The sequence below is a fragment of the Salvelinus fontinalis genome, chromosome 21, assembly GCF_029448725.1.
Source record: "Salvelinus fontinalis isolate EN_2023a chromosome 21, ASM2944872v1, whole genome shotgun sequence".
NCBI classification, from domain to species: domain Eukaryota; kingdom Metazoa; phylum Chordata; class Actinopteri; order Salmoniformes; family Salmonidae; genus Salvelinus; species Salvelinus fontinalis.
This window is the reverse complement of record NC_074685.1, coordinates 5235385-5260384: the sequence shown is the minus strand read 5'-3', so window position 1 is coordinate 5260384 and position 25000 is coordinate 5235385. Positions and strand designations below refer to the sequence as shown.

Below are 25000 nucleotides of genomic sequence, written 5' to 3'. Positions count from 1 at the left end.
TCAGGCCTCAGTAGAAACAGACAGTCTAGTTGTGTTAGTATGTAGTCAGGCCTCAGTAGAAATAGACAGTCTGGTTGTGTTAGTATGTAGTCAGGCCTCAGTAGAAACAGACAGTCTGGGTGTGTTAGTATGTAGTCAGGCCTCAGTAGAAACAGACAGTCTAGATGTGTTAGTATGTAGTCAGGCCTCAGTAGAAACAGACAGTCTAGATGTGTTAGTATGTAGTCAGGCCTCAGTAGAAACAGACAGTCTAGTTGTGTTAGTATGTAGTCAGGCCTCAGTAGAAATAGACAGTCTGGGTGTGTTAGTATGTAGTCAGGCCTCAGTAGAAACAGACAGTCTGGGTGTGTTAGTATGTAGTCAGGCCTCAGTAGAAACAGACAGTCTAGATGTGTTAGTATGTAGTCAGGCCTCAGTAGAAACAGACAGTCTAGATGTGTTAGTATGTAGTCAGGCCTCAGTAGAAACAGACAGTCTAGATGTGTTAGTATGTAGTCAGGCCTCAGTAGAAACAGACAGTCTAGATGTGTTAGTATGTAGTCAGGCCTCAGTAGAAACAGACAGTCTAGATGTGTTAGTATGTAGTCAGGCCTCAGTAGAAACAGACAGTCTAGATGTGTTAGTATGTAGTCAGGCCTCAGTAGAAACAGACAGTCTAGATGTGTTAGTATGTAGTCAGGCCTCAGTAGAAACAGACAGTCTAGATGTGTTAGTATGTAGTCAGGCCTCAGTAGAAACAGACAGTCTAGATGTGTTAGTATGTAGTCAGGCCTCAGTAGAAACAGACAGTCTAGATGTGTTAGTATGTAGTCAGGCCTCAGTAGAAACAGACAGTCTAGATGTGTTAGTATGTAGTCAGGCCTCAGTGGAAACAGACAGTCTAGATGTGTTAGTATGTAGTCAGGCCTCAGTAGAAACAGACAGTCTAGATGTGTTAGTATGTAGTCAGGCCTCAGTCGAAACAGACAGTCTAGATGTGTTAGTATGTAGTCAGGCCTCAGTAGAAACACACAGTCTGGGTGTGTTAGTATGTAGTCAGGCCTCAGTAGAAACAGACAGTCTGGGTGTGTTAGTATGTAGTCAGGCCTCAGTAGAAACAGACAGTCTGGGTGTGTTAGTATGTAGTCAGGCCTCAGTAGAAACAGACCGTCTAGATGTGTTAGTATGTAGTCAGGCCTCAGTAGAAACAGACAGTCTAGATGTGTTAGTATGTAGTCAGGCCTCAGTAGAAACAGACAGTCTAGATGTGTTAGTATGTAGTCAGGCCTCAGTAGAAACAGACAGTCTAGATGTGTTAGTATGTAGTCAGGCCTCAGTAGAAACAGACAGTCTAGTTGTGTTAGTATGTAGTCAGGCCTCAGTAGAAACAGACAGTCTGGGTGTGTTAGTATGTAGTCAGGCCTCAGTAGAAACAGACAGTCTAGATGTGTTAGTATGTAGTCAGGCCTCAGTCACGCACACACACACACACACACACACACACACACACACACACACACACACACACACACACACACACACACACAGACACAGACACAGACACAGACACAGACACACACACACAGACACACACACACACACACACACACACACACACACACACACACACACACACACACACACACACACACACACACACACACACACACACACACACACACACACACACACACACACACACACACACACATACACACACACACACACACACACACACACACACACACACACACACACATACACACACACATCCACACACACACACACACACACACACATACACACACACACACACACACACATACACACACACACACATACACACACACACATACACACACACACACACAGACACACACACACACACAGACACACAGTCTTGGAGCTGTTCTACAACACATCATATGATGTGAGGGAGGCTTCCCATCTAATAGCCATACCCATCCATTTCCTGTCTGAGAGCCTGTGTGTATGTGTGTGTGTGTGTGTGTGTGTGTGTGTGTGTGTGTGTGTGTGTGTGTGTGTGTGTGTGTGTGTGTGTGTGTGTGTGTGTGTGTGTGTGTGTGTGTGTGTGTGTGTGTGTGTGTGTGTCTGTGTGTGTGTGTGTGTGTGTGTGTGTGTGTGTGTGTGTGTGTGTCCATTACAGGAGATGGGATCTTAGTTAATCTCTTTAAAGCCAATAAGATCAGTCAACAGCACAATTAAATTAATCTCCTCTCTGTCAGCCAACCAGAGGTTACCAGCACGTTACCATGGAAACACAGGGTCATGGGGGGGAGGGGGGGGGACCAATCAGGAGCTGCTCTTTTCACTCACTTGTTATGCGTTGTATTCAGCATCACGTCTCCAGGGAAACCTCCTGGGTAGCATTATAACCAGTAACCAATGCTCTTTTGGGACCATCGAGGGTACATGATGACGTTCTAACCAACTGGGTCGCAGACTTATTCCCGGGATGAAATCCCATCGCGTCGACAACGCAGCTTCTTAAAGGATATCTCCAATTGAGCCGATATCTACGCAGCATTTACCGTGAATGATGTCTCCGAAAACCAATGAGCGATGGGATTGAATCCCAGGCTACAGTATGTATACATAGATACAGGGTAGAGGTCTGAGGTCTGTTGATGGGGTTGAATCCCAGCCTACAGTATGTATACATAGATACAGGGTAGAGGTCTGAGGTCTGTTGATGGGGTTGAATCCCAGCCTACAGTATGTATACATAGATACAGGGTAGAGGTCAGAGGTCGGTTGATGGGGTTGAATCCCAGCCTACAGTATGTCTACATAGATACAGGTCAGAGGTCAAAGGTCAGAGGTCTGTTGATGGGATTGAATCCCAGCCTACAGTATGTATACATAGATACAGGGTAGAGGTCAGAGGTCTGTTGATGGGGTTGAATCCCAGCCTACAGTATGTATACATAGATACAGGGTAGAGGTCAGAGGTCAGAGGTCTGTTGATGGGGTTGAATCCCAGCCTACAGTATGTATACATAGATACAGGGTAGAGGTCAGAGGTCTGTTGATGGGATTGAATCCCAGCCTACAGCATGTATACATAGATACAGGGTAGAGGTCAGAGGTCTGTTGATGGGATTGAATCCCAGCCTACAGTATGTCTACATAGATACAGGGTAGAGGTCAGAGGTCATTAAGACGTACCTGTGGATGGAGTAGAAGTGCTCATGGTAGTAGGGCCGCAGAGGACAGCAGAAGAAAGAGGCAGAACAGATCCCTGCTGACAGACAGGACAGAGACGTTAGGTTACTGTTACTCCCTGCTGACAGACAGGACAGAGACGTTAGGTTACTGTTACTCCCTGCTGACAGACAAGACAGGACAGAGACGTTAGGTAACTGTTACTCCCTGCTGACAGACAGGACAGAGACGTTAGGTTACTGTTACTCCCTGCTGACAGACAGGACAGAGACGTTAGGTTACTGTTACTCCCTGCTGACAGACAGGACAGAGACGTTAGGTAACTGTTACTCCCTGCTGACAGACAGGACAGAGACGTTAGGTTACTGTTACTCCCTGCTGACAGACAGGACAGAGACGTTAGGTAACTGTTACTCCCTGCTGACAGACAGGACAGAGACGTTAGGTAACTGTTACTCCCTGCTGACAGACAGGACAGAGACGTTAGGTAACTGTTACTCCCTGCTGACAGACAGGACAGGACAGAGACGTTAGGTAACTGTTACTCCCTGCTGACAGACAGGACAGAGACGTTAGGTAACTGTTACTCCCTGCTGACAGACAAGACAGAGACGTTAGGTTACTGTTACTCCCTGCTGACAGACAGACAGAGACGTTAGGTTACTGTTACTCCCTGCTGACAGACAAGACAGAGACGTTAGGTTACTGTTACTCCCTGCTGACAGACAGACAGGACAGAGACGTTAGGTAACTGTTACTCCCTGCTGACAGACAAGACAGAGACGTTAGGTAACTGTTACTCCCTGCTGACAGACAAGACAGAGACGTTAGGTAACTGTTACTCCCTGCTGACAGACAAGACAGAGACGTTAGGTAACTGTTACTCCCTGCTGACAGACAGGACAGAGACGTTAGGTAACTGTTACTCCCTGCTGACAGACAGGACAGAGACGTTAGGTAACTGTTACTCCCTGCTGACAGACAGGACAGAGACGTTAGGTAACTGTTACTCCCTGCTGACAGACAGGACAGAGACGTTAGGTAACTGTTACTCCCTGCTGACAGACAAGACAGAGACGTTAGGTAACTGTTACTCCCTGCTGACAGACAAGACAGAGACGTTAGGTTACTGTTACTCCCTGCTGACAGACAGACAGAGACGTTAGGTTACTGTTACTCCCTGCTGACAGACAAGACAGAGACGTTAGGTTACTGTTACTCCCTGCTGACAGACAGACAGGACAGAGACGTTAGGTAACTGTTACTCCCTGCTGACAGACAAGACAGAGACGTTAGGTAACTGTTACTCCCTGCTGACAGACAAGACAGAGACGTTAGGTAACTGTTACTCCCTGCTGACAGACAGGACAGAGACGTTAGGTAACTGTTACTCCCTGCTGACAGACAGGACAGAGACGTTAGGTAACTGTTACTCCCTGCTGACAGACAAGACAGAGACGTTAGGTAACTGTTACTCCCTGCTGACAGACAGGACAGAGACGTTAGGTAACTGTTACTCCCTGCTGACAGACAGGACAGAGACGTTAGGTAACTGTTACTCCCTGCTGACAGACAGGACAGAGACGTTAGGTAACTGTTACTCCCTGCTGACAGACAGGACAGAGACGTTAGGTTACTGTTACTCCCTGCTGACAGACAAGACAGAGACGTTAGGTAACTGTTACTCCCTGCTGACAGACAAGACAGGACAGAGACGTTAGGTTACTGTTACTCCCTGCTGACAGACAGGACAGAGACGTTAGGTACTGTTACTCCCTGCTGACAGACAAGACAAAATTAACATAACAAACAGAGACCGGTGAACTAATAGTATAGAGACTGATGGACTAATAGTATAGAGACTGATGGACTAATAGTATAGAGATTGATGGACTAATAGTATAGAGACTGATGGACTAATAGTATAGAGATTGATGGACTAATAGTATAGAGACTGATGGACTAATAGTATAGAGACTGATGGACTAATAGTATAGAGACTGATGGACTAATAGTATAGAGACTGATGGACTAATAGTATAGAGACTGATGGACTAATAGTATAGAGACTGATGGACTAATAGTATAGAGACTGGTGGACTAATAGTATAGAGACTGATGGACTAATAGTTTAGAGACTGATGGATTATCTGGCTAAACAGACACGTCTCCTATTAGACTGACATCACTGTCATCACTGACATCTCTCTACGTCTCCTGTTAGACTGACATCACTGTCATCTCTCTACGTCTCCTGTTAGACTGACATCACTGTCATCTCTCTACGTCTCCTGTTAGACTGACATCACTGTCATCTCTCTACGTCTCCTGTTAGACTGACATCACTGTCATCTCTCTACATCTCCTGTTAGACTGACATCACTGTCATCTCTCTACATCTCCTGTTAGACTGACATCACTGTCATCTCTCTACGTCTCCTGTTAGACTGACATCACTGTCATCTCTCTACATCTCCTGTTAGACTGACATCACTGTCATCTCTCTACGTCTCCTGTTACACTGACATCACTGTCATCTCTCTACGTCTCCTATTAGACTGACATCACTGTCATCTCTCTACGTCTCCTGTTAGACTGACATCACTGTCATCTCTCTACATCTCCTGTTAGACTGACATCACTGTCATCTCTCTACGTCTCCTGTTACACTGACATCACTGTCATCTCTCTACGTCTCCTATTAGACTGACATCACTGTCATCTCTCTACGTCTCCTCTCTCCTGCCCTCCCAGGACCCTTGACACATTCTCATTCAGGCTGGCGCCCCTCAACCAACATCCCAAATGTCACCCTATTGCCTCTATAGTGCACAAAACCATGGGGCCTGGTCAATAGTAGTGCGCTACATAGGGAATAGGGTGCTGGTCTAAAATAGTGCACTACATAGGGAATAGGGTTCCATTTGGGACGCATATTTTAGTCTCAAGCCGTGTCATCTCCCTAAACGCCATCATCACTGCTGTGTGTTTAATCAGCCGTCTATAGACACCTCCAGCCTATTAGTGCCACTCATTGACATTTCACTGTCGCTAATATGAAAATGTCCATTGGTCATTACGTCTCCTACAGAGTCTCCTACGTCTCCTGTTACGTCTCCTACAGAGTCTCCTACGTCTCCTGTTACGTCTCCTACAGAGTCTCCTACGTCTCCTGTTACGTCTCCTACAGAGTCTCCTACGTCTCCTGTTACGTCTCCTACAGAGTCTCCTACGTCTCCTGTTACGTCTCCTACAGAGTCTCCTACGTCTCCTGTTACGTCTCCTACAGAGTCTCCTACGTCTCCTGTTACGTCTCCTACAGAGTCTCCTACGTCTCCTGTTACGTCTCCTACAGAGTCTCCTACGTCTCCTGTTACGTCTCCTACAGAGTCTCCTACGTCTCCTGTTACGTCTCCTACAGAGTCTCCTACGTCTCCTGTTACGTCTCCTACAGAGTCTCCTACGTCTCCTGTTACGTCTCCTACAGAGTCTCCTACGTCTCCTGTTACGTCTCCTACAGAGTCTCCTACGTCTCCTGTTACGTCTCCTACAGAGTCTCCTACGTCTCCTGTTACGTCTCCTACAGAGTCTCCTACGTCTCCTGTTACGTCTCCTACAGAGTCTCTACGTCTCCTGTTACGTCTCCTACAGAGTCTCCTACGTCTCCTGTTACGTCTCCTACAGAGTCTCCTACGTCTCCTGTTACGTCTCCTACAGAGTCTCCTACGTCTCCTGTTACGTCTCCTACAGAGTCTCCTACGTCTCCTGTTACGTCTCCTACAGAGTCTCCTACGTCTCCTGTTACGTCTCCTACAGAGTCTCCTACGTCTCCTGTTACGTCTCCTACAGAGTCTCCTACGTCTCCTGTTACGTCTCCTACAGAGTCTCCTACGTCTCCTGTTACGTCTCCTACAGAGTCTCCTACGTCTCCTGTTACGTCTCCTACAGAGTCTCCTACGTCTCCTGTTACGTCTCCTACAGAGTCTCCTACGTCTCCTGTTACGTCTCCTACAGAGTCTCCTACGTCTCCTGTTACGTCTCCTACAGAGTCTCCTACGTCTCCTACGTCTCCTGTGGCTCTAGATATCTCATCTCTCCACTGAAACTTTGAGAAATACCAAAGCCACAGAAATGAACCGGTTTGTTTCCAACACGTTTTAAAATGAACTAAAGTAATGTAGAGGAGGGGTTGGGGAGTGGATGGAGGAGGGGTTAGGATGGAGGAGGGGTTGGGGAGTGGATGGAGGAGGGTTTGGGATGGAGGAGGGGTTAGGATGGAGGAGGGTTTGGGGAGTAGATGGAGGAGGGGTTAGGATGGAGGAGGGGTTGGGGAGTGGATGGAGGAGGGGTTAGGATGGAGGAGGGGTTAGGATGGAGGAGGGTTTGGGGAGTAGATGGAGGAGGGGTTAGGATGGAGGAGGGGTTGGGGAGTGGATGGAGGAGGGGTTAGGATGGAGGAGGGGTTAGGATGGAGGAGGGGTTAGGATGGAGGAGGGGTTAGGATGGAGGAGGGTTTGGGGAGTGGATGGAGGAGGGGTTAGGATGGAGGAGGGGTTGGGGAGTGGATGGAGGAGGGGTTAGGATGTAGGAGGGGTTGGGGAGTGGATGGAGGAGGGGTTAGGATGGAGGAGGGGTTAGGATGTAGGAGGGGTTGGGGAGTGGATGGAGGAGGGGTTAGGATGGAGGAGGGGTTGGGGAGTGGATGGAGGAGGGGTTAGGATGGAGGAGGGGTTAGGATGGAGGAGGGGTTGGGGAGTGGATGGAGGAGGGGTTAGGATGGAGGAGGGGTTGGGGAGTGGATGGAGGAGGGGTTAGGATGGAGGAGGGGTTGGGGAGTGGATGGAGGAGGGGTTAGGATGGAGGAGGGGTTGGGGAGTGGATGGAGGAGGGGTTAGGATGTAGGAGGGGTTGGGGAGTGGATGGAGGAGGGGTTAGGATGGAGGAGGGGTTAGGATGGAGGAGGGATTAGGATGGAGGAGGGGTTGGGGAGTGGATGGAGGAGGGGTTAGGATGGAGGAGGGGTTCGGGAGTGGATGGAGGAGGGGTTAGGATGGAGGAGGGGTTAGGGAGTGGATGGAGGAGGGGTTAGGATGGAGGAGGGGTTAGGATGGAGGAGGGGTTAGGATGGAGGAGGGGTTGGGGAGTGGATGGAGGAGGGGTTAGGATGGAGGAGGGGTTAGGGAGTGGATGGAGGAGGGGTTAGGATGGAGGAGGGGTTGGGGAGTGGATGGAGGAGGGGTTGGGATGGAGGAGGGGTTAGGATGGAGGAGGGGTTAGGATGGAGGAGGGATTGGGGAGTGGATGGAGGAGGGTTTGGGATGGAGGAGGGGTTAGGATGGAGGAGGGGTTGGGATGGAGGAGGGGTTGGGGAGTGGATGGAGGAGGGGTTAGGATGGAGGAGGGGTTAGGATGGAGGAGGGGTTAGGATGGAGGAGGGATTAGGATGGAGGAGGGGTTGGGGAGTGGATGGAGGAGGGGTTAGGATGGAGGAGGGGTTAGGATGGAGGAGGGGTTAGGATGGAGGAGGGGTTGGGGAGTGGATGGAGGAGGGGTTAGGATGGAGGAGGGGTTAGGATGGAGGAGGGGTTAGGATGGAGGAGGGGTTGGGGAGTGGATGGAGGAGGGGTTAGGATGGAGGAGGGGTTAGGATGGAGGAGGGGTTAGGATGGAGGAGGGGTTAGGGAGTGGATGGAGGAGGGGTTAGGATGGAGGAGGGGTTAGGGAGTGGATGGAGGAGGGGTTAGGATGGAGGAGGGGTTAGGGAGTGGATGGAGGAGGGGTTAGGATGGAGGAGGGGTTAGGATGGAGGAGGGGTTAGGATGGAGGAGGGGTTAGGGAGTGGATGGAGGAGGGGTTAGGATGGAGGAGGGGTTAGGATGGAGGAGGGGTTAGGGAGTGGATGGAGGAGGGGTTAGGATGTAGGAGGGGTTAGGATGGAGGAGGGGTTAGGATGGAGGAGGGGTTAGGGAGTGGATGGAGGAGGGGTTAGGATGTAGGAGGGGTTAGGATGGAGGAGGGGTTAGGATGGAGGAGGGGTTGGGGAGTGGATGGAGGAGGGGTTAGGATGGAGGAGGGGTTAGGATGGAGGAGGGGTTAGGATGGAGGAGGGGTTGGGGAGTGGATGGAGGAGGGGTTAGGATGGAGGAGGGGTTAGGGAGTGGATGGAGGAGGGGTTAGGATGGAGGAGGGGTTAGGATGGAGGAGGGGTTAGGGAGTGGATGGAGGAGGGGTTAGGATGGAGGAGGGGTTGGGGGGAGGAGGGGTTAGGATGGAGGAGGGGTTAGGGAGTGGATGGAGGAGGGGTTGGGATGGAGGAGGGGTTGGGATGGAGGAGGGGTTGGGATGGAGGAGGGGTTGGGGAGTGGATGGAGGAGGGGTTGGGATGGAGGAGGGGTTAGGATGGAGGAGGGGTTAGGATGGAGGAGGGGTTAGGATGGAGGAGGGGTTAGGATGGAGGAGGGGTTGGGATGGAGGAGGGGTTGGGATGGAGGAGGGGTTGGGATGGAGGAGGGGTTGGGATGGAGGAGGGGTTGGGATGGAGGAGGGGTTAGGGAGTGGATGGAGGAGGGGTTAGGGAGTGGATGGAGGAGGGGTTGGGATGGAGGAGGGGTTAGGATGGAGGAGGGGTTAGGATGGAGGAGGGGTTGGGATGGAGGAGGGGTTGGGATGGAGGAGGGGTTGGGATGGAGGAAGGGTTGGGATGGAGGAGGGGTTGGGGAGTGGATGGAGGAGGGGTTGGGATGGAGGAGGGGTTAGGATGGAGGAGGGGTTAGGATGGAGGAGGGGTTAGGATGGAGGAGGGGTTAGGATGGAGGAGGGGTTGGGATGGAGGAGGGGTTGGGATGGAGGAGGGGTTGGGATGGAGGAGGGGTTGGGATGGAGGAGGGGTTGGGATGGAGGAGGGGTTAGGGAGTGGATGGAGGAGGGGTTAGGGAGTGGATGGAGGAGGGGTTGGGATGGAGGAGGGGTTAGGATGGAGGAGGGGTTAGGATGGAGGAGGGGTTAGGATGGAGGAGGGGTTGGGATGGAGGAGGGGTTGGGATGGAGGAGGGGTTAGGGAGTGGATGGAGGAGGGGTTAGGGAGTGGATGGAGGAGGGGTTGGGATGGAGGAGGGGTTAGGATGGAGGAGGGGTTAGGATGGAGGAGGGGTTAGGATGGAGGAGGGGTTAGGATGGAGGAGGGGTTAGGATGGAGGAGGGGTTAGGATGGAGGAGGGGTTAGGATGGAGGAGGGGTTGGGATGGAGGAGGGGTTGGGATGGAGGAGGGGTTGGGATGGAGGAGGGGTTAGGATGGAGGAGGGGTTAGGATGGAGGAGGGGTTAGGATGGAGGAGGGGTTGGGATGGAGGAGGGGTTGGGATGGAGGAGGGGTTGGGATGGAGGAGGGGTTAGGATGGAGGAGGGGTTAGGATGGAGGAGGGGTTAGGATGGAGGAGGGGTTGGGATGGAGGAGGGGTTGGGATGGAGGAGGGGTTGGGATGGAGGAGGGGTTGGGATGGAGGAGGGGTTAGGATGGAGGAGGGGTTAGGATGGAGGAGGGGTTGGGATGGAGGAGGGGTTGGGATGGAGGAGGGGTTAGGATGGAGGAGGGGTTGGGATGGAGGAGGGGTTGGGATGGAGGAGGGGTTGGGATGGAGGAGGGGTTGGGATGGAGGAGGGGTTAGGATGGAGGAGGGGTTAGGATGGAGGAGGGGTTAGGATGGAGGAGGGGTTGGGATGGAGGAGGGGTTGGGATGGAGGAGGGGTTGGGATGGAGGAGGGGTTAGGGAGTGGATGGAGGAGGGGTTAGGGAGTGGATGGAGGAGGGGTTGGGATGGAGGAGGGGTTAGGATGGAGGAGGGGTTAGGATGGAGGAGGGGTTGGGATGGAGGAGGGGTTGGGATGGAGGAGGGGTTGGGGAGTGGATGCAGCACTCACTGGAGGTGGTAATACCGACTAGACCTGGGCAGAAAATACTTTTGTAGTTTATTTGAAAATACCAACTTTTCAAATACTCTAGGTAGTCTAATACAGTTTGCAAAGAGTTTCAACTGAAGGCAACTAACTATTTGATATTCAAATACACGTCTCAGAAAACCTAATAATATTTGAAAGTATTTTGAATATATGAAAGTTATTTGAAAAAAACCGAACATTATCTGGTGACTGCCAAATATACATCTGTAGTGACCCTATGATGATTACACAATGATGTCATTGTTACATAAGACTTTGTAAATGTCTTTATAATGACATCCTAATGGAGTTATGACATAACTGGAATAAGGAACAGTCACGATTCCTCTTACAACAACTCGCAGCTCATTGCTATGCAATAAAAATGCTATGACCAAAACATGATGTACAACGATGACAAAATATCATTGGTTAATCGGTTTGACTTGATTATGTACACCTGGGGACATTGATATTTAGGAGAATGGACATTTACAAAATGTTCAGGTAGGCAGCCAATCCAACAAGCAGTTCCAGATAGCAGCCCTGCCATTAGTTGAAGTCTGAAATTGTAGTTACTTACTGAGATCTGTATTCAAAAAGTTTTAAAAAGTAGTAATTTTCTGTGATCTGTATTCAAAAAGTTGTAGTCACTTCCCCTGGGGAATGTTTACTTTTATGTCCACAAAGCAGAGTTAAACCTATAGTTATCCCAGGTCTAATAAATGGACAATGAAGTGATGGTAAAACTATGTGATAAACAATCACCGTGGAAACAGCGGTAAAGGTATAGGGTCTATATGTTCGAGTTACATGCCACAGCATCTCTATGTGTTAAACAGTCACCGTGGAAACAGCGGTAAAGGTATAGGGTCTATTTGTTCGAGCTACATGCCACAGCATCTCTATGTGTTAAACAGTCACCGTGGAAACAGAGGTAAAGGTATAGGGTCTATATGTTCGAGCTACATGCCACAGCATCTCTATGTGTTAAACAGTCACCGTGGAAACAGCGGTAAAGGTATAGGGTCTATATGTTCGAGCTACATGCCACAGCATCTCTATGTGTTAAACAGTCACCGTGGAAACAGCGGTAAAGGTATAGGGTCTATATGTTCGAGCTACATGCCACAGCATCTCTATGTGTTAAACAGTCACCATGGAAACAGAGGTAAAGGTATAGGGTCTATATGTTCGAGCTACATGCCACAGCATCTCTATGTGTTAAACAGTCACCGTGGAAACAGCGGTAAAGGTATAGGGTCTATATGTTCGAGCTACATGCCACAGCATCTCTATGTGTTAAACAGTCACCGTGGAAACAGCGGTAAAGGTATAGGGTCTATATGTTCGAGCTACATGCCACAGCATCTCTATGTGTTAAACAGTCACCGTGGAAACAGCGGTAAAGGTATAGGGTCTATATGTTCGAGCTACATGCCACAGCATCTCTATGTGTTAAACAGTCACCGTGGAAACAGCGGTAAAGGTATAGGGTCTATTTGTTCGAGCTACATGCCACAGCATCTCTATGTGTTAAACAGTCACCGTGGAAACAGCGGTAAAGGTATAGGGTCTATATGTTCGAGCTACATGCCACAGCATCTCTATGTGTTAAACAGTCACCGTGGAAACAGAGGTAAAGGTATAGGGTCTATATGTTCGAGCTACATGCCACAGCATCTCTATGTGTTAAACAGTCACCGTGGAAACAGCGGTAAAGGTATAGGGTCTATATGTTCGAGCTACATGCCACAGCATCTCTATGTGTTAAACAGTCACCGTGGAAACAGCGGTAAAGGTATAGGGTCTATATGTTCGAGCTACATGCCACAGCATCTCTATGTGTTAAACAGTCACCGTGGAAACAGCGGTAAAGGTATAGGGTCTATATGTTCGAGCTACATGCCACAGCATCTCTATGTGTTAAACAGTCACCGTGGAAACAGCGGTAAAGGTATAGGGTCTATATGTTCGAGCTACATGCCACAGCATCTCTATGTGTTAAACAGTCACCGTGGAAACAGCGGTAAAGGTATAGGGTCTATATGTTCGAGCTACATGCCACAGCATCTCTATGTGTTAAACAGTCACCGTGGAAACAGCGGTAAAGGTATAGGGTCTATATGTTCGAGCTACATGCCACAGCATCTCTATGTGTTAAACAGTCACCGTGGAAACAGCGGTAAAGGTATAGGGTCTATATGTTCGAGCTACATGCCACAGCATCTCTATGTGTTAAACAGTCACCGTGGAAACAGCGGTAAAGGTATAGGGTCTATATGTTCGAGCTACATGCCACAGCATCTCTATGTGTTAAACAGTCACCGTGGAAACAGCGGTAAAGGTATAGGGTCTATATGTTCGAGCTACATGCCACAGCATCTCTATGTGTTAAACAGTCACCGTGGAAACAGCGGTAAAGGTATAGGGTCTATATGTTCGAGCTACATGCCACAGCATCTCTATGTGTTAAACAGTCACCGTGGAAACAGCGGTAAAGGTATAGGGTCTATTTGTTCGAGCTACATGCCACAGCATCTCTATGTGTTAAACAGTCACCGTGGAAACAGAGGTAAAGGTATAGGGTCTATATGTTCGAGCTACATGCCACAGCATCTCTATGTGTTAAACAGTCACCGTGGAAACAGCGGTAAAGGTATAGGGTCTATATGTTCGAGCTACATGCCACAGCATCTCTATGTGTTAAACAGTCACCGTGGAAACAGCGGTAAAGGTATAGGGTCTATATGTTCGAGCTACATGCCACAGCATCTCTATGTGTTAAACAGTCACCGTGGAAACAGCGGTAAAGGTATAGGGTCTATATGTTCGAGCTACATGCCACAGCATCTCTATGTGTTAAACAGTCACCGTGGAAACAGCGGTAAAGGTATAGGGTCTATATGTTCGAGCTACATGCCACAGCATCTCTATGTGTTAAACAGTCACCGTGGAAACAGCGGTAAAGGTATAGGGTCTATATGTTCGAGCTACATGCCACAGCATCTCTATGTGTTAAACAGTCACCGTGGAAACAGCGGTAAAGGTATAGGGTCTATATGTTCGAGCTACATGCCACAGCATCTCTATGTGTTAAACAGTCACCGTGGAAACAGCGGTAAAGGTATAGGGTCTATATGTTCGAGCTACATGCCACAGCATCTCTATGTGTTAAACAGTCACCGTGGAAACAGAGGTATAGGGTCTATATGTTCGAGCTACATGCCACAGTCACTTCATATGAAGCCTAAATCACAGCAGGTTGGTGGCACCTTAATTGGAGAGGCTCGTGGTAATGTCTGGAGCGGATTTGGTGGAATGGTGTCAAATATAAAACACATGGTTTGATGCCGTTCCATTCGCTCCATTCCAGGTATTATCATGAGCCCCCCTCCCCTCTGCAGCCTCCACTGACGCCTAAATATTTACAACAAAATAAATAATCACATATTTTTTTATTTTCATTATTTAATCAACCTACATCATGTTATCTCTCTCTCTCAACAATATCCTGTTGTTAAAAATATTATAAATTGGGCATGCCTATAAGTTGAGCAATTGAAGGCATCTAGGGCTCTTGTTGACTTAACTGATTGTGTTCGATGAAAGTGATAAACCTTTCGGACATTATTGGCTTGCTACCGACTGTACCGAAGAGATTCAGGGTTGTTGAACGGAAGTGACGAGTGTGTTGATATAACGGTAATATTATCAACACTCCGCTTCTAACAACCATCGGTATTGGTTAAGAAAAGGTGACGCACGCCAAACGTTTTTCCATTGCAACATTTGATGCACATTCACATTCACTGTGGTGGTCTGAACTGTGCTGTGGAGTTCACAGCTGGCGATGCCTCATCGTGATTGGTTAATCCTCATCATTTGCAACGATGTCAATGAGCGTCATCACCATCTTTCCTTTGCGGTTCCTCCAACTGTCGTGATTACCAGCTGAGATAAACTTTTAGGGAGTTGATTTTACTCCAGGCTCGGAGTTAGTCTAGGAAGTGTCTTAGCATCATCCTAAAACCTACTCTGGGCAGTGTCTTAACATCATCCTAAAACCTACTCTGGGCAGTGTCTTAGCATCATCCTAAAACCTACTCTGAGCAGTGTCTTAGCATCATCCTAAAACCTACTCTGGGCAGTGTCTTAGCATCATCCTAAAACCTACTCTGAGCAGTGTCTTAACATTATCCTAAAACCTACTCTGAGCAGTGTCTTAACATTATCCTAAAACCTACTCTGAGCAGTGTCTTAGCATCATCCTAAAACCTACTCTGAGCAGTGTCTTAGCATCATCCTAAAACCTACTCCGAGCAGTGTCTTAACATCATCCTAAAACCTACTCTGAGCAGTGTCTTAACATCATCCTACAACCTACTCTGAGCAGTGTCTTAACATCATCCTAAAACCTACTCTGGGCAGTGTCTTAACATCATCCTAAAACCTACTCTGAGCAGTGTCTTAGCATCATCCTAAAACCTACTCTGAGCAGTGTCTTAACATCATCCTAAAACCTACTCTGGGCAGTGTCTTAACATCATCCTAAAACCTACTCTGAACAGTGTCTTAACATCATCCTAAAACCTACTCTGAGCTGGGAGTATTTTTTTTGTCTTAAAACAGATTTTAACAGGATTCCTAGGATACTGGCCCTGAATTAGTTCACAACTGATCGAGGCCTCAGTATACTGAGAGGGCAGTATACTCAATGACATATATGCAAATTCAACTGACATAACATACCATAACAACTACAAACCCGATATCAGAATATTCTCAGCCAGTCAATTATCTAGAGCAGAATAAGTTCCTCTATTTGACAGCAGTGGGAAGAGTTAGGCAAGTCTGCCTCCAAACCAGCATCCTACCCCCTATATAGTGTACTACGTTTTACCAGAGCCCTAGTCTGAGTATGGGTCCTGGTCAAAAGTAGTACACTAGATACAGATGCTGGATCTTAATTTGACCCGTATTGTCACAGCAAAATAACCCAGCAGCAACAGGATGTGAACATTTAGTCCATAATGTTGCTTGATTGGTTTTTAGACTATTAGCTGGACAAAACTTAGGCTCCACGAGAAGTGCAATACTGTTTAAACGGTATAACTGTATGTTACTGTTGGTTTTCTGTGAATGTATGTAAATCGCAAAGCTCGTCTGCATTTTCTGCGGTGCAGGAAAATTCTCAGCGACAAGAGTAATCAAATTAAGATCCGACATCTGTAGGCAATAGGGTGCCATTTGGAACACCACCTCAGTGTAAAAAAAGAACAAAATGGCAGCCGACAGACTATGAATGGTTGCACCTGGCAATATAAAGACACTTCAACAGAAACCTTCTTGTATTTCTCTATTACAGAGAGACCTCAGAGTCTGACAAAGCAACAAAGCTAGTTTACTTCACTTTAAATATATTTGGTTAATTATACACTTTATCAAACATGCAAAAGTCAACAACTAGATATGGCTGAAATAAGAGAGTTATATACTAAGACTCAGGACACAAAGTGTGTTTAAAGGTGTGTGTTTATCTGCAAACGTACAGAAGCTAAAAGGTTAGCGCACCTCGTGGTCTTTAGGTAGGGAGTTAACCCTCTTACCTCTCCAGGTGAACAAACGAGTTCCACAACTAATTCTAGTATTTCACATTGCATAACTGCTCCTCGGGAAAAGCAGGTAGCCCAGTGGTTAGAGTGTTGGGCCGGGTAAACCGAAAGGTCGCTAGTTTGAATACCCGAGCCAACAACGTGCAAAAATTCTGTCGATGTGCCCTTGAGCAAGGCACTTTAACCCTAATTGCGCCTGTAAGACGCTCTGGAGATGAGAGTCTGATAAATGACTACAAACGTAAATGTCCACAAAAACCAATACAATACAATACAAAAGCAACACAGAATGGTCTGTCTGTGCAACAGGTGATCAGCAACACCAAGCAGCAGTGTTGTTCCAATTAAGTCCAACAGCTAGAGGTACGGTACTATACCTGAAAGTCATTGGTCAGTCTAGTCCTCAGTATACAGCATAATAGATATTCAACGAGGAAGGATAGAAGAAGAGAGAGAAGAAAAGAGTGAAATAAAAGACAGGTTTTTAGGACCAAGAGGAAGAGTGAGAGAGACAAAGCACTAGATAAGCAAGTGTAACAGTGTGTTGGAGAGAGAGAGAGAGACAGAGAGACAGAGAGAGAGACCACAAAATAGGAGGAGTGATAAAAGAGGGGGAGGGAGGGTGTGTGCATGCGCACAGGTCTAGTGGATGATGATGTGTTGAAGACAGATTGGGGGAGGAAAGAGAGAACAGAGAGAATATGGTCTGTTGTCCAAACATACATAAACAAATTAACTTACGACAAACAAGCTGCAGTCAGCGGAAAGAACAAATTACGTTGTTCTGGTGGTCGGAAAAATACATAGTAACCACATCACAGAGAGGGGTGAGGGAGGGAGGGAGGGGGAGACTGGGGGCAGGGCTGTGGGAGGCTAGGGGGCAGGCCTGTGGGAGGCAAGGGGGCAGGGCTGTGGGAGGCTAGGGGGCAGGGCTGTGGGAGGCTAGGGGGCAGGGCTGTGGGAGGCTAGGGGGCAGGGCTATGGGAGGCTAGGGGGCAGGGCTGTGGGAGGCTAGGGGGCAGGGCTATGGGAGGCTAGGGGGCAGGGCTGTGGGAGGCTAGGGGGCAGGCCTGTGGGAGGCTAGGGGGCAGGGCTGTGGGAGGCTAGGGGGCAGGGCTGTGGGAGGCAAGGGGGCAGGGCTGTGGGAGGCTAGGGGGCAGGGCTGTGGGAGGCTAGGGGGCAGGGCTGTGGGAGGCTAGGGGGCAGGGCTGTGGGAGGCAAGGGGGCAGGGCTGTGGGAGGCTAGGGGGCAGGGCTGTGGGAGGCTAGGGGGCAGGGCTGTGGGAGGCTAGGGGGCAGGGCTATGGGAGGCTAGGGGGCAGGGCTGTGGGAGGCTAGGGGGCAGGGCTATGGGAGGCTAGGGGGCAGGGCTGTGGGAGGCTAGGGGGCAGGGCTGTGGGAGGCTAGGGGGCAGGGCTGTGGGAGGCTAGGGGGCAGGGCTGTGGGAGGCTAGGGGGCAGGCCTGTGGGAGGCAAGGGGGCAGGGCTGTGGGAGGCTAGGGGGCAGGGCTGTGGGAGGCAAGGGGGCAGGGCTGTGGGAGGCTAGGGGGCAGGGCTGTGGGAGGCAAGGGGGCAGGGCTGTGGGAGGCTAGGGGGCAGGGCTGTGGGAGGCTAGGGGGCAGGGATGTGGGAGACTAGGGGGCAGGGCTGTGGGAGGCAAGGGGGCAGGGCTGTGGGAGGTTGGGGGCAGGGCTGTGGGAGGCTAGGGGGTAGGGCTGTGGGAGGCAAGGGGGCAGGGCTGTGGGAGGCTAGGGGGCAGGGCTGTGGGAGGGAGGAGACTGGGGGCAGGGCTGTGGGAGACTAGGGGGCAGGGCTGTGGGAGGCAAGGGGGCAGGGCTGAGGGAGGCTAGGGGGCAGGGCTGTGGGAGGCTAGGGGGCAGAGCTGTGGGAGACTAGGGGGCAGGGCTGTGGGAGGCTATGGGGCATGGCTGTGGGAGGCTAGGGGGCAGGGCTGTGGGAGGCAAGGGGGCAGGGCTGTGGGAGGCTAGGGGGCAGGGCTGTGGGAGGCTAGGGGGCAGGGCTGTGGGAGGCTAGGGGGCTGGGCTGTGGGAGACTAGGGGGCAGGGCTGTGGGAGGCTGAGTTGGGATGCATGCGCTCCATTGTCTGTGATATCTATTATTGAAGCTGGCCTGGCCTCTTCATCAGTAACCTGATACCACTGGCCAAACAAACGTTGCATAACACTCCAATTAACAAGTGCTGCTGAAAGACACACACACACAAACCAAGCTTGAAAGGCGAGCCTCAGCTGAGTCAGGTCTGTATCTCTACGTACAGAGCACCAAAAGATGACGTTTGAACACATCAGACAGAGAGGCCGTAAGGCTGAACCACAGTAAGGGAGAGTGGGATAAGTTGATCCAAAGGTTGAGCCACCCTTGTTTCCTAGGAAAACCCTACACAAAATGTATAATTTGACCAAATATTTAGCAAGAGGTCATCATTTCTGTCTGTGAAGGAAGAAACCACATGGAAAAAGAGGTTAGCAAGTTAGGTCCAAAAAAACGAGTTTTCACAAAGTCAAAATTATATTTGTTTTAGAGGTTTCATGATGCATCATGATGCTTGTATCTAAAACCAAAGTAGATCATTTTAAGATTGTTCTATACATCAGTGGGGGTCTCTATAAGCTACACTATGAGGTCTTAAACCTAGCATGAAAGTGCATCCTTGTATTTGTGTGGGATAATGTTGAACCTTTATTTAACCAGGAAAATCCCATTAAAACTCAGGTCTCCCTTTTTCAAGGGAGACCTGGCCAAGAAGGCAGCAACAATCAATACATTTACAGGACTAAAAGATACACCAATCAATACATTTACAGGACTAAAACATACAACTATACAATACAACATGATCCAGTCTAAAAAAAAAAAGTATTTACCCTCCTCTGTAAGAGTCTCCCATCAATATGGTCAAATAGTTTGCCTTGGGGTAAGACGAGCCAATGATTGAGCCAATGGCAAGTTGAGCGAATCTAAATGTTTCTTCCCAGGGGAAATGCAAGTCATTATCGCTGGGATATGAGGTAACAACAGGGCCTGGTCTATGTTAAAAGTATCTTTTTAAAGTACAACGTGTTTGTTAGGTGTTAAGCCTGTGTCAAAATATGCTTCATATATATATATATATATAAAAATGAAAAAAAAACTATTGTGATTGTGTTGAATTGTGGGAAACAGGGATAATAGTCCAATGAGAAGCAGAGAAACTGATTTCGTGTCGCGGTGCTGACTAACGGTGAATAAACTGGAAGCTATAAAAACTAGCAGTCTTATTAAAATGTTCAGTTAAAGTTTAAAGAAAGATATTCAAAAACCTCCAAACTGTTAACCCAAACTCAGCCAGCAGTATTATAAGAATTTACTGAGACGTTCAATTCAAGGAAAAAAACTCAAAATAACCTTTAAACGTTCTCTGAACCTCCCTGCAACGTAAACATGTGTGTTCCCAGAACAGGAGAAATGTTCACTTCCGTTCTCAGAACGTTTAAAAACGTTCAGTTTAAAAACGTTTAAAAACGTTCAGTTTAACCGGTCAGGAAACTTAAGGCTTCGTTCCCAGAACCAATGGAGGAAAAAAACTTACGTTACCACAACTACCAAGGAACTAAATGTGCTACCTGGGCGGTCCTTCACACGATATGATATCAACATCCAGAACTAGACACTATCAACAACTAGATATTATCAACAACTAGATATTATCAACTAGACACTATCAACAACTAGATATTATCAACAACTAGATATTATCAACTAGATATTATCAACAACTAGATATTATCAACTAGATATTATCAACAACTAGATATTATCAACTAGATATTATCAACAACTAGATATTATCAACTAGATATTATCAACAACTAGATATTATCAACAACTAGATATTATCAACAACTAGATATTATCAACTAGATATTATCAACAACTAGATATTATCAACTAGATATTATCAACAACTAGATATTATCAACAACTAGATATTATCAACTAGATATTATCAACTAGATATTATCAACAACTAGATATTATCAACTAGATATTATCAACAACTAGATATTATCAACTAGATATTATCAACAACTAGATATTATCAACTAGATATTATCAACTAGATATTATCAACAACTAGATATTATCAACAACTAGATATTATCAACAACTAGATATTATCAACAACTAGATATTATCAACAACTAGATATTATCAACAACTAGATATTATCAACTAGATATTATCAACAACTAGATATTATCAACTAGATATTATCAACTAGATATTATCAACAACTAGGTATTATCAACTAGATATTATCAACAACTAGATATTATCAACAACTAGATATTATCAACAACTAGATATTATCAACTAGATATTATCAACAACTAGATATTATCAACTAGATATTATCAACTAGATATTATCAACAACTAGATATTATCAACTAGCTATTATCAACTAGATATTATCAACTAGATATTATCAACAACTAGATATTATCAACTAGATATTATCAACTAGATATTATCAACAACTAGATATTATCAACTAGATATTATCAACTAGATATTATCAACTAGATATTATCAACAACTAGATATTATCAACTAGATATTATCAACAACTAGATATTATCAACTAGATATTATCAACTAGATATTATCAACAACTAGATATTATCAACAACTAGATATTATCAACTAGATATTATCAACTAGATATTATCAACTAGATATTATCAACTAGATATTATCAACAACTAGATATTATCAACAACTAGATATTATCAACTAGATATTATCAACAACTAGATATTATCAACAACTAGATATTATCAACTAGATATTATCAACTAGATATTATCAACTAGATATTATCAACTAGATATTATCAACAACTAGATATTATCAACAACTAGATATTATCAACAACTAGATATTATCAACTAGATATTATCAACTAGATATTATCAACTAGATATTATCAACAACTAGATATTATCAACTAGATATTATCAACTAGATATTATCAACTAGATATTATCAACAACTAGATATTATCAACTAGATATTATCAACAACTAGATATTACCAACTAGATATTATCAACTAGCTAATATCAACAACTAGATATTATCAACTAGATATTATCAACTAGATATTATCAACAACTAGACATTATCAACTAGCTAATATCAACAACTAGATATTATCAACTAGATATTATCAACTAGATATTATCAACAACTAGATATTATCAACAACTAGATATTATCAACTAGATATTATCAACAACTAGATATTATCAACAACTAGATATTATCAACTAGATATTATCAACTAGATATTATCAACTAGATATTATCAACTAGATATTATCAACAACTAGATATTATCAACTAGATATTATCAACAACAACTAGCTCATAGAAATCAGGTCAAAGGTTATTACATCACCAAGTATGGATCCAGAATGAAACGCCACCTGAGACCTACAACATTGGGTCAGCCCTACAACATTGGGTCAGCCCTACAACATTGGGTCAGCCCTACAACATTGGGTCAGCCCTACAACATTGGGTCAGCCTTGCAACATTGGGTCAGCCCTACAACATTGGGTCAGCCTTGCAACATTGGGTCAGCCCTTCAAGATGTGGTCAGCCCTACAACATTGGGTCAGCCCTACAACATTGGGTCAGCCTTACAACATTGGGGGTGTCCCAAATGGCATACTGGTCCCTTTATAGTGCACTACTTCTGACCACAGCTCTATGGGCTGGTCAAACTAGTAGCAACTACCAGGCCTGTGCTCTGTAGAAACAGGAAGTAACAGGAACTGGTAACTCGGGTTGCGATGGCATGGTGTTGGTTTCCCTTTAATATTGGATGGGGGGTAATAAAGAAGAGTAAACTGAAACCCAACCAGGAACAACAGACAACCACTTCCCTTGCTTCTCCTCTGCTTGTCTCCTTGTCTCCCTTCCATTCCACCTCTCCACCATGGGTGCCCGGGCCTTCAGCTGCTCTGCACCCAGGCTGGAATGCACTCCCGCCACACATACAAGAAGCAGACACAGTCATCTCATTAAAAAACCTCTTCAAGGATGCCTATAACCTATAGAATGTCTTCTATGATTGACCTTCTGTGCTTTCTCAGTATCCCTATGTATTCCCCAACCCACACCTTACCCTAAACTGGTTCCCTATCCTAAACCCAGCCCTACGCCCTAAACTGGTTCCCTATCCTATACCCAGCCCTACCCCCTAAACTGGTTCCCTATCCTATACCCAGCCCTACCCCCTAAACTGGTTCCCTATCCTATACCCAGCCCTACCCCCTAAACTGGTTCCCTATCCTAAACCCAGCCCTACGCCCTAAACTGGTTCCCTATCCTATACCCAGCCCTACCCCCTAAACTGGTTCCCTATCCTAAACCCAGCCCTACGCCCTAAACTGGTTCCCTATCCTATACCCAGCCCTACCCCCTAAACTGGTTCCCTATCCTAAACCCAGCCCTACGCCCTAAACTGGTTCCCTATCCTATACCCAGGCTTACCCCCTAAACCGGGTCTGTATCCTGTACCCAGGCTTACCCCCTAAACCGGGTCTGTATCCTATACCCAGCCCTACCTCCTAAACCGGGTCTGTATCCTATACCCAGCCCTACCCCCTAAACCGGGTCTGTATCCTATACCCAGCCCTACCTCCTAAACCGGGTCTATATCCTATACCCAGCCCTACCCCCTAAACCGGGTCTGTATCCTATACCCAGCCCTACCCCCTAAACCGGGTCTGTATCCTATACCCAGCCCTATCCCCTAAACCGGGTCTGTATCCTATACCCAGCCCTACCCCCTAAACCGGGTCTGTATCCTATACCCAGCCCTACCTCCTAAACCGGGTCTGTATCCTATTATACCCAGCCCTACCCCCTAAACCGGGTCTGTATCCTATTCCCAGCCCTACCCCCTAAACCGGTCTGTATCCTATACCCAGCCCTACCTCCTAAACCGGGTCTGTATCCTATACCCAACCCTACCCCCTAAACCGGGTCTGTATCCTATACCCAGCCCTACCCCCTAAACCGGGTCTGTATCCTATCACCAGCCCTACCCCCTAAACCGGGTCTGTATCCTATACCCAGCCCTACCCCCTAAACCGGGTCTGTATCCTATACCCGGCCCTACCCCCTAAACCGGGTCTGTATCCTATACCCAGCCCTACCTCCTAAACCGGGTCTGTATCCTAAACCCAACCCTGGCTGACTTCTCCGTGTTTCGGCAGAACAGAGCAGCTACGTCTGGTAAGACGAGGGGCGGAGGAGTGTGTCTATTTGTCAATAACTGCTGGTGTCTAATATTAAAGAAGTCCCGAGGTATTGCTCGCCTGAGGTAGAATACTTCATGATAAGCTATAGACCATCTACCAAGAGAGTTCTCATCTATATTATCCGTAGCTGTCTATTTACCACTACAAACCGACGCTGGCACTAAGACCACACTCAACGAGCTGTAAAAGGCCATAAGCAAACAAGAAAATGCACATCCAAAAGTGGCGCTCCTAGTGGCCGGGGACTTTAATGCAGGTAAAACTTAAATCCGTTTGACCTCATTTCTAATCAGCATGTTAAATGTGCAACCAGAGGAAGAAAAAAAACTCCAGACCACCTTTACTCCACACACAGAGATGCATACAAAGCTCTCCCTCGCCCTCCATTTGGCAAATCTGACCATAATTCCATCCTCCTGACTAAACTATAGCAGGAAGTACCAGTGACTCGCTCAATACTGAAGTGGTCAGATGACGCGGATTTTACGCTACAGGACTGTTTTGCTAGCACAGACTGGAATATGTTCCGGGATTCATCCAATGGCATTGAGGAGTTTACCACATCAGTCATTGGCTTCATCAATAAGTGCATCGACGACGTCGTCCCCACAGTGACCGTACATACATTTCCCAACCAGAAGCCATGGATTACAGGCAACATCCGCACCGAGCTAAAGGCTAGAGCTGCCGTTTTTCAAGGCATTAATGTGGATGCTACCATGATTAAGGATAGTCCTGAATGAATTGTGAATAATGATGAGTTAAAAAGTTACAGACGCACAAATATCATAACCCCAAGACATGCTAAACCTCTCACCATTACAACAACAGGGAAGGTTAGCGGTTTTTTTGGGGGGGGGGGGGGGGTTCTGATATTTGCGCGTCTGTAACTTTCTCACTCATCATTATTCACAATACATTGAGGATTATCCGTAATCATTGTAGCATCCAC

The 25000-nt window shown here is 47.0% G+C and overlaps 1 protein-coding gene across 4 annotated transcripts in view; it reads right to left on the bottom strand.

Annotated features, from left to right (window-relative positions):
- ptbp3 (polypyrimidine tract binding protein 3) overlaps positions 1-25000 on the bottom strand; it is a 134823-nt gene that overhangs the window by 81060 nt on the left and 28763 nt on the right. Inside the window, exons 1-2 of one of the 4 annotated variants that reach the window (XM_055873620.1) lie at positions 17093-17490; positions 3169-3241 (exon numbers count right to left, since the gene is read on the bottom strand). The exons of 1 other annotated variant lie outside the window; for it this stretch is intronic. In XM_055873620.1, coding sequence (XP_055729595.1) covers positions 3169-3241; positions 17093-17440 — 421 coding nt within the window. In that variant the 5' untranslated portion in view covers positions 17441-17490. Of the gene's footprint in view, positions 1-3168; positions 3245-17092; positions 17491-25000 lie in introns of those variants that run through there. 2 more of the 4 variants (XM_055873622.1, XM_055873621.1) reach the window with 2 other exon arrangements.